Source organism: Chrysochloris asiatica, unplaced genomic scaffold (assembly GCF_000296735.1).
Source record: "Chrysochloris asiatica unplaced genomic scaffold, ChrAsi1.0 scaffold00154, whole genome shotgun sequence".
Classification (NCBI taxonomy): domain Eukaryota; kingdom Metazoa; phylum Chordata; class Mammalia; order Afrosoricida; family Chrysochloridae; genus Chrysochloris; species Chrysochloris asiatica.
In genome coordinates this window covers 566,693-580,665 of record NW_006408672.1, presented here as the reverse complement: position 1 = coordinate 580,665, position 13,973 = coordinate 566,693, and the positions used below count along the sequence as shown (strand labels likewise).

General features: G+C 41.4%; 1 protein-coding gene across 1 annotated transcript in view; it reads right to left on the bottom strand.

Moving 5' to 3' along the window:
* HSF2BP (heat shock transcription factor 2 binding protein) overlaps positions 1-13,973 on the bottom strand; it is a 324,594-nt gene that overhangs the window by 195,785 nt on the left and 114,836 nt on the right. The window contains exon 6 of the mRNA XM_006870813.1: positions 3,591-3,708. Within this exon, the coding sequence (XP_006870875.1) occupies positions 3,591-3,708 (118 nt within the window). The remainder of the gene's footprint in view (positions 1-3,590; positions 3,709-13,973) is intronic.

Below are 13,973 nucleotides of genomic sequence, written 5' to 3'. Positions count from 1 at the left end.
ATTTATTATAAAGTTTTTAAGACAGTGTGATGCTAATGTCTAGTTAGATCAATGAAACAGGAGACCATAAATAGATCTGCAATAAACAACTGAATTTTGATAAAAGTGAAAAGGCAATTCTACGGAGAAAGGATAGTCCTCTCAGTGGGAACACCGGAGTGGTGGGGCTTGATGGCAGTCTAGGCAGAGAGACTGTGCAGACCTCCTCCAGTAACAACATAGAATACCAGACAAAAAAGGCTCAAAGGACTTCATATAAAGGTGAAAATAGGAAGATTGGAGGCTTACTGCAAGTGGAATTTGGAACAGAACAGAGAAACGAGGGGGTTTCCAATTTGTGGTGGCCAGCAAGTTCCAGCACAGCCATTTTTGAACAGGAAGGAGCAGATACAAGATCAAGAGAGCACTCCCATCACAGAGGTCTGACAGATTTCCATACTACGTTGGGTCACCTGTCTTCAGATTGGGCACAAATATGAATTTGTATTCCATCAATTCCTGGTGCCTTGTTCTTTGTCAATGTCGTCAATGCATCTTAGACTTCTTCCATCATAATCATTGGCTCTTGATCATATGCTACCTCTTGAAATGGTTGTACCTCAACAATTTCTTTTTGGTACAGTGACTCTGTGTATTCTTCCAATCTTCTTTTGATGCTTCCTGTATAATTCTTCAATATTACAATAGAGGCTTGACATTTTTCTTCAGCTCTCTCAGTTTGAGAAATACTGAGTGTGTTCTTCCCTTTAGTTTTCTAACTCAGGACTTTATACATTTGCACCAATCCTAGTTATAATAGTTAACTTTGTCTTCTTGAGCTGACCTTTGAAAATGTCTATCCAGCTCTTTTACCTCCTCATTTCTTCCATTTTCTTTAGCATCTCTACACAGAGAGCAAGTTTCAGAGTCTCTTCTGACATCCAGCTGGTCTTTTCCTTCTTTCTTGTCTTCTTAATGACCTTTTGCTTTTTTCTGTATGATGTTCTTGATGGCAACCCACTGAAGATCTTATGATCTTCAATATTTAGTGTCTAATGTATTAAGTCTGTTCTTCAGATGATTTCTAAATTCAGGTGGGATATATTCAAGGTCGTATTTTGGCTCTCGTGGACTTGTTTTCATTTTCTTCAGCTTCAGTCTGAATTCGCATATGAGCAATTGATGGTTTGTTCCACAATCTGCCTCTGGTCTTGTTTTGACTGATGATATGGAGTTTTCTTTCCACAGATATAGTGAATTTGATATCTATGTATTCCATTTGGTGAGGTCCATATACACAGTCATCTTTTTGCTGTTTAAAAAAGGTATTTGTAATGAACAAGTTATTGGTCTTGTAAAAGTCTACCATGCAGTCTCCAGCATCACTTCTATCACCAAGGCCATATTTTCCAACTACTGATCCTTCCTCTGTTTCCAACCTTTCCATTCCAATTCTGGGTAATATCAATAAATCTTGATTGCATGTTCAATCAATTTCAAACTGAAGAAGTTGGCAGAATTCTTCAACTTTATCATCACTGACTTTAGTGGTTGGTCCATAAATTTTAATAGTAGTGATATTAACTGGTCTTCCTTGTATACATAGTGATGCTATCCTTTCACAGACAGTGTTGTACACTTCAAGATAGATCTCGATATATTCTTTTTGAAGATAAATGCAATGCCATTTCTCTTCAATTTGTCATTCCCAGCATAGTAATGCATGTGATTGACAGATTCAAAATGGCCAAGAACAGTCTGTTTCAGCTCAGCAATACCTAGGATTTCAATGTGATGTATTTCATTTTTGACGCTTTCCAATTTTCCTAGATTCATACTTTGTACATTCCATGGTTTGATTGTTAATGGATGTTTACAGCTCTTTATGTTACTAAGTGCTGACTATTGTTAAGCGTCATCAAGTCAGTTCCAACCCATAGTGACCCTGTATAGGGTTTCCAAGGAGTGGGTGGTGAGCTTGAACCGCAGACCTTGTGGTTCAAACTGACATTATAGTCCAGTGCACTAATACCAGCACCACACCAGGACTCAGGTTAGCTCAATGCAAACCCTTATCTCAAGGAAAACAAATGCTCGAACTCCTTTGGGAGGAATATTCCTGTGGAGGTTTAAAATTCTACATGGAACAAGCCAGTGACTTATAGTTTTACAACACAGAACAAATGAAGTAAGCTATCCAGCTGGTCTCTCAGCTCTCAGTATCATCTCCAGAACATCCATCTGCTATACTGTGTCCAGTTATTTACTATAAATATAATCTATAAATTCTAATATAGAAAACGGAATATTGGTGTTTGCACTATAGGGTAAGCATTAGACTGTTTGCCATAAAGTTGGTCGTTGAAACCCACCAGCTGCTCTTCAGAAACCATATACAGGGTCGCTGTGAGTCAGAACCAACTAGACAGCAACAACATGGGATCCTGGTATGGCTCTGTAGGATAAGCACTGGACTACTAACCAGAAGGCTGAAGCAATTGAAGCCCACCAGCTATTAGTCCACAGAAACTATGCTATTGTTAAGGCTGTCAAATCGATTGCAATTACAGTGACTCATAGATTAGAGTTTTCTTCTTCCCCCCAGGGAGCATTCCCTGGCCACGATGCAGTGATATGAACAAAATGGCTGTGATCCCAAAACAAACCATAACAACCTGAATTTTGATGTGTGTTTGCTTTGTTTTTAAATCCAAGTATATATGTGGCAAAGGAGCTCTGGAAGCAAAGTGGTTTACGAGTCGGGCTGCTAATCTCACAGTCAGCAGTTTGAACCTACCAGCAGTTCTGTGGGAGAAATTTGAGGCTTTCTGCTCCCATAGAGATTCACAGCCTCAGAAACCGTGTACAGGGTCGCTATGAGTCGGAACTGACTCTACGGCGCATAACCACTACCACATGTGGTGGATATCTCACCCTATCCTGCACTCTTTGCAGGAAGCCTCTGGGACAAAACAAGGGAGGCAAAAAGGGTCAGAAGTATCTGCAAAATATACTATACTACCTGCTAGTAAAAACGTTACAATTGAATTTGACCTTCTTATTGCAGCTCTGTCAAAATTAATGAGCAAAAAATAATGCTTTGGTATTGTTCTGCCCTTACCAGAAAATTCATTTCATCACACAATTATTGCTGTTGCTCATATTTCACACATACAACATTTTTGTTGACAATAACTAAATTTAAGTGCATTTGGAGAATATAATCCTGATGTGTCACATGACAGCATTTGGAAGTCACTGATAGCTCTAAGAATCAAGCATACTGTAAACAATTGTTGTTGTTGTTAAGTGCCGTCAAGTCGGTTCCAACCCATAGAGACCCTGTATAGGGTTTCAGAGGAATGGTTGTGAGTTTGAACCACTGACCTGGTGGTTCAAATGACTTTGTAGTCCAGCACATTAACCCACAGCGCCACACTAGGACTCTATATTGTAGATGGTACATCCCTTAATTCTCAGGGTAGATTTTTTTCTGCTGTTTTTTAGAACCATTGCCAAATTTACTGAGTTTACTTGAAAAGAAATCCATTCAGCATATTCTAAATGATTTGGGAATAAAGATTGGGTTTTTAATAAAATAAACATCATACACTTTGAGTTTGGTGCACTGTCCTGGCTTCAAGTCCCCAAGAAGCTGCAGTATTGTGTCCAAGAGCACACGGCTTGAGTTCACCAAGAATTCACGGCCACAGGCTATGGCAGCCACATCTGCAACAGCGAGACAAAACAAAGCATCAAGATCAAAATTCTTTCAGCAGAAGAGTACAGGATAGTTGTTGTTGTTTCTCTACTAATAGATATAATGAAAACACATAGTAAGAAGAATAGAATAGCAAGGAAGGCATTTAAACACAATTTTATCACATAGCTGATGGCCAATAAAGACTGACAACCAAGACATGTTGCTAAAACAGTGAGTAGCATCCACTGTGATTAGCAAATAGGACAAAGTATTTTAATATGAGCATGTCTGCATCCTGACCAGAGGACTGTGAGTAGACCCCAGGCTCACAGCGAATGCAAACTGAATAGCTGTGGGTGCCAGGGTACAAAAGTAAGGTAGAGGCTGGTTATCTTATCTGGGACCTACCTCTAATACAACTTTGTTGTTGTTGTTAAGTGCCATCGAGTCGGTTCCGACCCATAGCGACCCTGTACAGGGTTTCCGAGGGTGTAAATCTTTACGGGAGTAGAAAGCCTCATCTTTCTCCCGCGGAGCAGCTGGTAGTTTCAAACCGCTGACCTTAAGGTTCGCAGCCCGATTCGTAACCACTACGCTATACAACTAGTACTCATTAATGACTTTTAACCATGATGTTGTTGTTGTTAAATGCCATTGAGTCAATTCCAACTCATAGTGACACTGTATATGGTTTCCAAGGAGTGGCTGATGGGTTTGAACTGTGTACCTTGTATGTTCTTATCCTAGAGCACCACAACAGGCTCCTTTAACCATGTTAGCAAATTGAAATCATACAATGTCAAATGAGAGAGTATGAGAATTGATTCTGAAAACAACTCATACACTGCTAGTGGGAACATAAGAGGATATAGCTTCTTTAGAATTCAGGAGGACAACTCCTCAGTTAAACAAAGAGCTGCCATATGACACAGCAACTACACTCCTAGATGGAATTGCCAAGAGAAATGGAAACATACATCCATGTACAATCTTGTACATGAATGTTCAAAGAAGCATTGTTCACAATAGCCATAAAGTGGAAATAATCCAAATGTATATCATCTGATAACTGGATAAATAAAATATGGTGTACAATAGAACATTATTTGACAATAAAAAAGAAATTCTAGTACATGTTACAAGACAAGATGAATGGTAAAAGCATTATGTTAAATGAAAGAATCTAGTCACAAGGATCACATATTGAATGATTGCATTTATATGAAATGTCCACAAAAGGCATGTGGCATTGTGGATTAATGTACCAGACTACAAAGTCAGTTTGATCCGCAAGGTCAGTAGTTCAAGCTCACCAGCTGTGCTCCTCAGAAACCCTATAACAGGGTCGCTACGCATCGGAACCAACTTGATGGCACTTAACAACAACAACAACAACATGAGACAAAATGTAGACTAGTGATTGCCTAGACCTGGGAGGCTGAGAGGTAGGTGATAGGACTGGGGAGGGAGAGGACAACAAAGGGAGCAGGGTTTCTTTCTCAGGTCGGAAAATGAGCACCTATTTCAGTTTCTTTTGGTATTGTGACTCTGTTTTAATTTTGGGTTTCCATTTGCGTTTGCCTGGGCCAGATGTGGTAGGTCTCTTATCAGTTTACCTCTTATCAGTTGGGGGAAGGAACCAGGGATAATCCCAATCTGGGGACGCTGTGTATAGTTTATAGAAAGTCCCTCCATCAAGAGAGGAAAATGGCCAATCCCACTGGAAGTAGCTCCTAGAATTCAATCTCATCCCACTGTGGGGTGATATGGCTTCTGCGCTAAGAAGCCAGGTGAGGGAGAAGCAGCCTGTGACCTGAGATCTCCTTGCAGAGGTGAGCCTAACCTCCTCATCTGTAGCAGCAAAACGACCCCTGGGAGAAGTTCCCATCTTGCTTACAATCTGTCCTTGTCCGCAAGCTTGCCTTCCACCCAGGTGAGATAAGGTCCTCCTGGAGTTAGCATGCCCTCACTTATAGGGTTACGAATCCGGCTGAGAATCGCAAGGTCAGCAGTTGGAAACTACCAGCTGCTCCGCGGGAGAAAGATGAAGCGTTCTACTCCCATAAAGATTAGCAGCCTCGGAATCCCTGTGCAGGGTCGCTATGAGTCGGACCTGACTCCACGGCACACAACAACAACAACACTGATAGGAAGCCCACTCTCAAAAGAGTAAGAATGGCAAGGCAGAATGGCAAGGCAGAGGGGTGCAGTTCCACTTTCCACAACAAGCTATGACCTGCTATAACCTGTTGATCCACCATGAAGAAAACAGCTCCAGGCAAGAAACTCCCCATCTGTTTCATGGCTGCCTACAAGGCAAGTTCTGTGCTTTCAAATTTGTTCTGATTTCTACCTTGACACCACAGTGCTCACTCAAGAAAGAAAGACACCCAAGGTCTTTCACATCTGCCAACCTACAACTGTTACTCTGGGACCACTAGGAACACTCCCTCTGCTCCCACTCCCCTGCAAAATGTAATAGATAAAAGACTCTTTTTACAAATGAAATTACCAGATAAAATATCCAGAAGGACTCCTTTTAGAACCCCTAGAAAATTCTCCTATACACAATCAAATTATAGCTTAGTATAGCTTAGCTGAGCCAGCTGATATGAAGTGAAGGGAAACACACAAATACACCCAAAATTGCGTATAGTATCAATTTGACCTAGCCTCGATGGCTTGATAATCAGAATTCAACTACAGGAAGATAAAAAAAAATTTTTTTTTTTTTTGGATAAAGGAAACAAGGGTAAATTGCTACAATTTGACAAACTTGACCTATATTCATGAAGTTAGTAGCTCAATATACCAACAGAGATTGAAGGAGTCTTCACATCAAGTATCAATGACATCCCCTCTGTACACAGGGTAGATAGGGATGGGCAACTTAGACATTGGCTATATAAAATGAGGGTGATAAAGGCATGAAGTAACTGGTTTACAAGTTTTCAAGAGGGAGTTTAGTTTAAGAGTGTACAAGGGCAAGAACACCCACACTTGCAGATAATCCCCACTTGACCTGGCCCCGATGACTGGATGATCAGAGCTCAACCAGGAGAAGAAAGAAGAGGAAAAAAAGAGTGATCTGATACAATTTGATGAACTTGACCTAGGGAACAAATCCTTACAGCAAGAAACATTCCCACCCCCTCCACACACAGAGTAGACAGAGATGGGCAACTTGGACACTGGATACCCAAATGGGGGGGAGGGGGACTACAAAGGCAAGAAGTGACTGGGTTACAAGCTTTCAAGAGGGAACCTAGAGCCAGGAGGCCTGGAGGAAGGCAGACTCTCCAGTGAGTACTATCCAATCTGTCTAGGCAGAGCTGATTAAATGAAATGCAGATGGTTCACTTGTGATACAATAGTGAATAATTGTTATCAGGACTGATTATGAGGGTTGGAAATGTAAAGGTAGATGTTTTATAGCAAGGAAGGGAGTGATTACCTCTCTAGTCTAGGAGTGAAGGTCTCTAGGACCATCAACGGAGAAGAGCCGAGAGCGGGACCCTACCCAGAGAAGCAGCGATGCCTGAGATAGAGGCAGAGACGAGGACATGGAGTGATGAAGCGGCTGGGGACTTTGGATCCAGAGAGGGAGAAGGACTGTGTGCTGAAGACTGGGGGGTGGGAGGGGGAGTAGTGTAGGGGGCAGGTTTGTAGGGTATACACTTTGGTTGGTTGGTGATGCATGGAGGGGATTTGAACCATGGCAATGAAACGATATACGATTGAATGAATGTAAAACTAAAGTTCTCTCATGTAAACTATCATATAATTCACAATAAAACATTAAAAAAAAAAAAAAAAAGAGTGTACAGGGGAAGTAGAGCCCCCACTGAATAGTTTTCATCGTGTCTAGATGGGTCTGGTAAAAAGAGATAGGGATACGATTCTTATGATTCAATAGTAAGTAATTGCTATCATGAATAATTGTGACTGTTATGATTGTAAAGGTAGAAGTTTTGTAACAAACTCAGGGGAGTAGTTAATCTTACAGTCCAGAAACAGAGGACTCTAGGACCATCAGGGGAAAAGAGCACATGCGGAATGCAAGACCCTATCCAGAAAAGCAGCGACACCAAAGATGGAGGCAGAGATGGGGACATGAAGAGAGGGAGCAGCTAAGGACTCTGGACTCATGAAAAGAGAAAGACTGAGAGCTTGCGGCCAGGAGGTGGGCTTGTAGAATGTGCTCTTTGGTGGTTTAAATTACTATATATTCATGAGTGTTTAAAAAATGAGAAAGAGAGCTAAAATAAATAGAGAGAAACGCTGTTAACTAATGGTACATGGTACATGGGGGAGGGGGGATTATAATCATTGTAATGAAAGGAAGGATATGATTTGTTGAATGTAAAACTGATGATCTGCCCTGTAAACTCTCACTCAATTCACAATAAAAACTTTAAAACACACACACACAATGCAAAAAAATATATAGCTTAGCTGAATATTAATTTGTCCATATCGTGTATGATTCAAGAAATAACCAAAGAATTAACTATAGTCCAACAATCTCTTGTCAACATAAAACTTCATGGACACAGCAAAATAGCTAGAGCACAGGTCAAAAGAGACCAGACAGATTCTTTTCAATCTTTACCTAAACTTCTTCAATACCTTTTAGAGCTGAAGTCAAGGAAGGCTGTAGGTCAATTGCAACCAGCTAAACTGAGGTGGCACTGTAGGATCAGCACTGGACTGCTAACCATAGATTGGTGGGTCAAATCCACCAGCCACTCGTTGGAAACCCTTTACAAGGTTGCTGTGAGTCAGCACTGACTCAACAGCACTTATTAAATAACAAAAACAACAAACAGGGGTCCTAGTTTGGTGCTGTAGGATAAGCACTGGATGGCTACCTGAAAGGTTCAAACCTGCCAGCTGCTCCTTGGAAACCTTATTGTTGTTAAGTGCCATCGAGTCTAATGTTTCCAAGGAGCAGCTGGTGAATTTGAACCACTGACCTTGCATCTAGTGCTTTATCCCACAGCACCACACCAGGGCTTCTGGAAGCCTTATACAGGGTTGCTATGAGTCAGAACCAACTTGAAGGCAATTAGCAACAATAACAAACAGGAAAAGTACTATTATTCCTTTAACAGTTGAGGATATGGATCTGTCTAAGAACTGTGAACAGAAAACAGCTCATTATACCTCATTTTCCTATAGTGCCTCACTTCTCCTCTTCTCCTCAGTACCACCTGAATGCTTCTCAGTGTCCCATTCAGTAAGACGGTCTAAATTTACTCTCTTTCACCTGGAAAAATCAGCTTATGGAAATAAATGTGCCTCAGGGATTCACTGATGCTCCTTACTTGTCTAAAGTCTAAAACCAAGATCTTAGATACGCATGGACCCCTTGTGGGTTCCCTATGATCCAGTATGTACATAAGCTCCTCTATGTCTTGCTCATCTAGAAAGCTCTAAGACTGACCCTGTTTATCTTCTCACTGAGCTAACTAAAAAGAGAAACAACATTCCTAAGGAAAAATTCCAATTATACAAAACAACACTTCTTATGTAGGCCATAATCTATTGGATGAAAGAAGGGTATTATCTGAGGGAAGACTACAAATTACCCAAATTATCCAAGAACCACTGAAAGACAGTTAAAAGGGAATTTCTGTGGCTAACTGGATATTGTAAACTATGAATACCAATTTTTTATGAACCAGCAAGGAGGAAGGCTTGAATGAAAGCAAATGTCTCAGAATCATGACCATGTAACACAGGAACCAAAAAACCTTACAGTGATCTAAAATACCCCTTTCAACAATCACCTCAAATCTCCCAGATTTCACAACTCTTTCTTTCACATGTACATGAACACCTAGGTTATACTCTAGGACAATGGTTCTCAACCAGGGAATGATTCTGCTCAAAGGCAACATTAGGCGATATCTGGAGACACACTGAAGGTTGCCACTGGTATCTAATGGGTAAGGCCATGTAAGCTGCTATACATCCTTCAATGCACATGGCAGCCCCACAACAAAGAGTTATCTGGGCCAAAATTTCAATAGTGCTGAGGTTAAGAAACTCTGATGTTAAGGCACAGCACACATCAAAGACTCACAGTCTTCCACAGCCTGTTTCTACCATCAGTAGCTAAGGCTTATCTTCACCTGGTCTCAGTGTAACTGCAGTCTCTGCTATAATCAGCACTAGAAGCACCTTTAAACTGTAGAACACCACAAATTATACAATCCCTACTTTGTTGCTGTTAAGTGCCTTCAAGTCGGTTCCGACCTATAGCAACCCTGTATAGGGTTTCCGAGGAGCAGCTGGTGAGCTTAAACCTCTGGCCTTGCAGTTCAAACAGACTTTGTAGCCCAGTGCATTAACCCACAGCGCCACACCAGGACTCCCAATCCCTACTACTAACTGAAAATACCCAACATCTTCTTTTTCTATAGTCAGTTGACTAATCATAAAATAGTGTTACTTTCTCCTCATATTGCTGTTATTGTTAAGTGCCATCCAGTTGGTTCTGACTCACAGTAACCCTGTGTAATGTCCAAGGAGAGGCCTTCCAGTGCGTCAATTTACACTCTCAATCCAGCAGCTTTGTGACACTCACCTGATAATGAAGGACCATGTGATTTTGTTTCTGCAGTTCAAGAAGTGTCCATACCCAGAGCAGAGCCTTAATGGTATTTTTGGGCACAGGATGTTATCTTAAAAGTAGAAGTCTGGCTCTGAAATAACTACTCCAGACTATCTTTAAAATCTAATCACTTGCCAAAATTAAACTGATTCCGGTGGCTGGATTTATGGATTTTACCGGGGTTGCTAAAACAAAGGTTGAATTCACTGATCCCTAGTAAACTTTTGGAGTAACTCAAGACTTGGGAGTGCTCTTTTTAAAAATAGACAATAGGTGAAATCCTTGATGTGAGATGCTACCTAAAACATTGCTGTTGTAAAACAGAGGCCCAAGATGTGTATGACTCGCTGTTGGGCTGAGGCAAGCAAGCTATAGGGTGAGCCCAGTGGGTGGCAGAGGTGGAGGTGCCTGGGAACAAGGGCGAAGTGGGGCTAGAAAGCTCCAGTGGGGCTGTTGTCCCCCAGCTCCCACTGGCTCCCCTCTCCCACCACCCCCAGCTGGAGAACCACCGACTTTGTGGCTAGCAGTCCAGAGTTTATCCTACAGTGCCACACCATGACCAAGTCTGGGTTGCTTCTTGTTGTTAAGTGCCAATGAGTCAGTTCCAACTCACAGTGAGCCTGTATACAGTTTCTGAGGAGCAACTGGTGGGTCTGAAACATCGACCTTGAGATTCAAACTGACCTTGCGGTCCAGCACCACACCAGAACTTCAATACATTTTTCTTATGTCAGTGCAGAAACTATTTTCTCCTAAAGACACAATTTTTGCAGCTGTTTGAAGTTTGTGTATTTTATGTACTACAGAGCTTACAAGAAAATTAAAGAATGTTAAATGTTTGCATTTTCTTATCCTCAGTCTTTGTTGTTGTTGTTAAGTACTGCTGAGCTGGTTTCAACTCATAATGATCCTGTATAGGGTTTCCAAGGAGTGGCTGGTGAATTTGAACCACTTACCTTGCAGTTCACTGCTTATTCTACAGCAACACACCAGGACTCTAGGATCCTAGATCTAGAGGTTGTTTCTGCAGAACTTGTTATTAATAGACAAATAAATATTCCCAGCAAAAAAAAACCCCAAAAACATAGTAGAGACCTAAAACAGCAGCCTGAAAGAACAGATGGGAAACTTAGAGAGCTGTGACTTTATGTTAATAGTGGAGGAACAACTCAGGAAAGTAGGGTGAGAACAACTCAAGGCTTGAATCAATGTCACTGAATTGTACATGTAGACATTACTGAATTGGTGTATTTCTGCTGTGTATATTCTCAACAATAACAACAAAAATAAAATCATTTAAAAAAGTGAAAGCCCAAGAGAAATGCAATATTGAAGAAGCTGAAAAGAACTGTTTTAGCAGATCGGCACATTATACAGGCTCTCTGAACAGAAACTCTCACAGAAAAGAAAGACAACTACATGGAGAAGTTCAAGATCCCAGCACAGATGTACAGCATTTTACCCCTAATTCTAAACAGAAGAACTAGGTTGTAAGATCTATGAATATAAGATCCACTGAGCCAGCCAACTACTGGTACCAGATAGCGTCAAATGGATGCTTACCAATATCTCCAAGGGAAAACCCATTACAGAGGGACAAACAGGCCACACACAATATTAAACCATCACCCAGGAGGGTATCTCCACTAGGCTGTGTGAGGTCAGTTCAAGACTTGTCATGACCAACATAATCCTGAAAGAACTACTCAGGTGGGGCATGGACTAGAACTACACCCCAAAGGATCTTTTGAGTATTTCCAAACGGATTTGTTATAGCAGTTTCCCTTAATGGGTTAAAATATGCAATATGAACTAGATATTGAATGGTTTAAAATCAAGAAAGGTGTGTATCCTTCCACCATATTTATTCAATCTGAACGCTGAGAAAATAATCTGAGAAGCTAGATTATATGAAGAAGAATGAGGATCAGAGGGAGACTCAATAACAACCAGTGATATGCCGATGATACATTGCTTGCTAAAAGCAAACAGGATTTGAAATATTTACTGATGAAGATAAGATCAAAGACTACAGCCTTCGGTATGAATTGCAACTCAATGTAAAGAAAACAAAAATCCTCATAACTGGATCAATAATTTACATTTTGAAAAATGGAGAAAAGATTGAAAGTTGCTAACGACTTCATTTGACTTTGATCCAAAAATCAACACTCCTGGAAACAGCAATCAAGAAATCAAATGACACATTGCATTAGACAAATCTGCTCCAAAAGTGATAAAGAGCAAAGATAACAGTTTAATAACTAAGGTATGCCTGACCCAAACCAGGATATTTTCAATAGCCTTATAAGTATATAAAAAGGATCTCTAGTAGCGTAGTGGTTACAAATCGGGCTGCGAGCCGCAAGGTCAGCAGTTGGAAACTACCAGCTGTTCCACAGGAGAAAGATGAGGCTTTCTGCTCCTGTAAAGATTTACAGCCTTGGAAACTCTGTACAGGGTCGCTATGAGTCGGAACCGACTCCACAGCACATAACAACAACAACATAAGTATATAAAAGTTGGAATAAGGGAGACCGCAGAAGAATTGATGCATTTAAATTAAGTCTGAAGAAAAATATTAAAAGTACCATGGACTGCCAGAATAACAAACAAATCTATCTTGGAAGAAATACAACCAGAGTGCTCCTTAGAAACCAAGACTTTGTTTCTCATACTTAGGACATGTTACCCGGAGGGACCAGTCCCTGGAGAAGGGCATCATGCTTGGTAAAGTAATTATTTTTATTGTTAAGTGCCAATTAGTCGATTCCGACTCATAGCAACCCTGTATACGGTTTCCAAGGAGCAGCTGGTGGGTTTGAACTGCTAACCTTGAGACTCACAGTCCAGTGCTGATCCTACAGTGCCATACCAGGAGTCTGGTAAAGAAAAGGGTCAGTGAAAAAGAAGTAGTAGGTGCCCAACAAGACAGAATGACAAGCAGCAATGGGCTCAAAATGTACAATAATTGTGAGGATGGCACAGGACCAGGCAGTGTTTTCTTCTGTTCTGCATAGGGTCGCTATGAGTCAGAACCAACTAGATGGCCCCTAATAATAACAACAACAGTAATAGTATGCATATTTTCTGGAGTAGCTGACGTCTTTCCCTATTGAAAGCTGCAGCACTCATTAAGCCAAAACCTGCTGTCATTTAGTTGATTCTGACTTATGGCAACCTATCATGGAGGGCGCCGGTTACATGATGTGCGAGAACTGCGCAGACCTGGTAGAGGTGTTAAATGAAACCCAGACCACGGAGCAGCGGGGTGAGAGGTGTCTGGAGACCAGGTCGATGGGGAGACACTGCCTAGCAGAAAGAGACTGAAGGGGCCGGCCAAGCTGTCCTACTTACCCCAGATGCGAGAGCACGGTCCTAAGCCTAACCATTGGACCATGGCTTTGAGGCGGGGTCGACCAACTTAGACACCCACAAGTGCAGCCCAAAGCATCTCACTATAACCCAGTCGCCCCTGCTGCGCTTCTGCCTCTTGACTGACATCCGAGGATGGAAATCCCACCTTTGAGTCGGACTTAAGGGCCCTAGCACAAGGAGATTCCTATTTAACAGCAACCACGCAACCACCACTCGTCTGTCTGTCGTGCTGTGGTGGTTTGAATTGCTGTGATTCTGAGGGCTATGCCACCGGTATTTTAAATAACCAGCAGG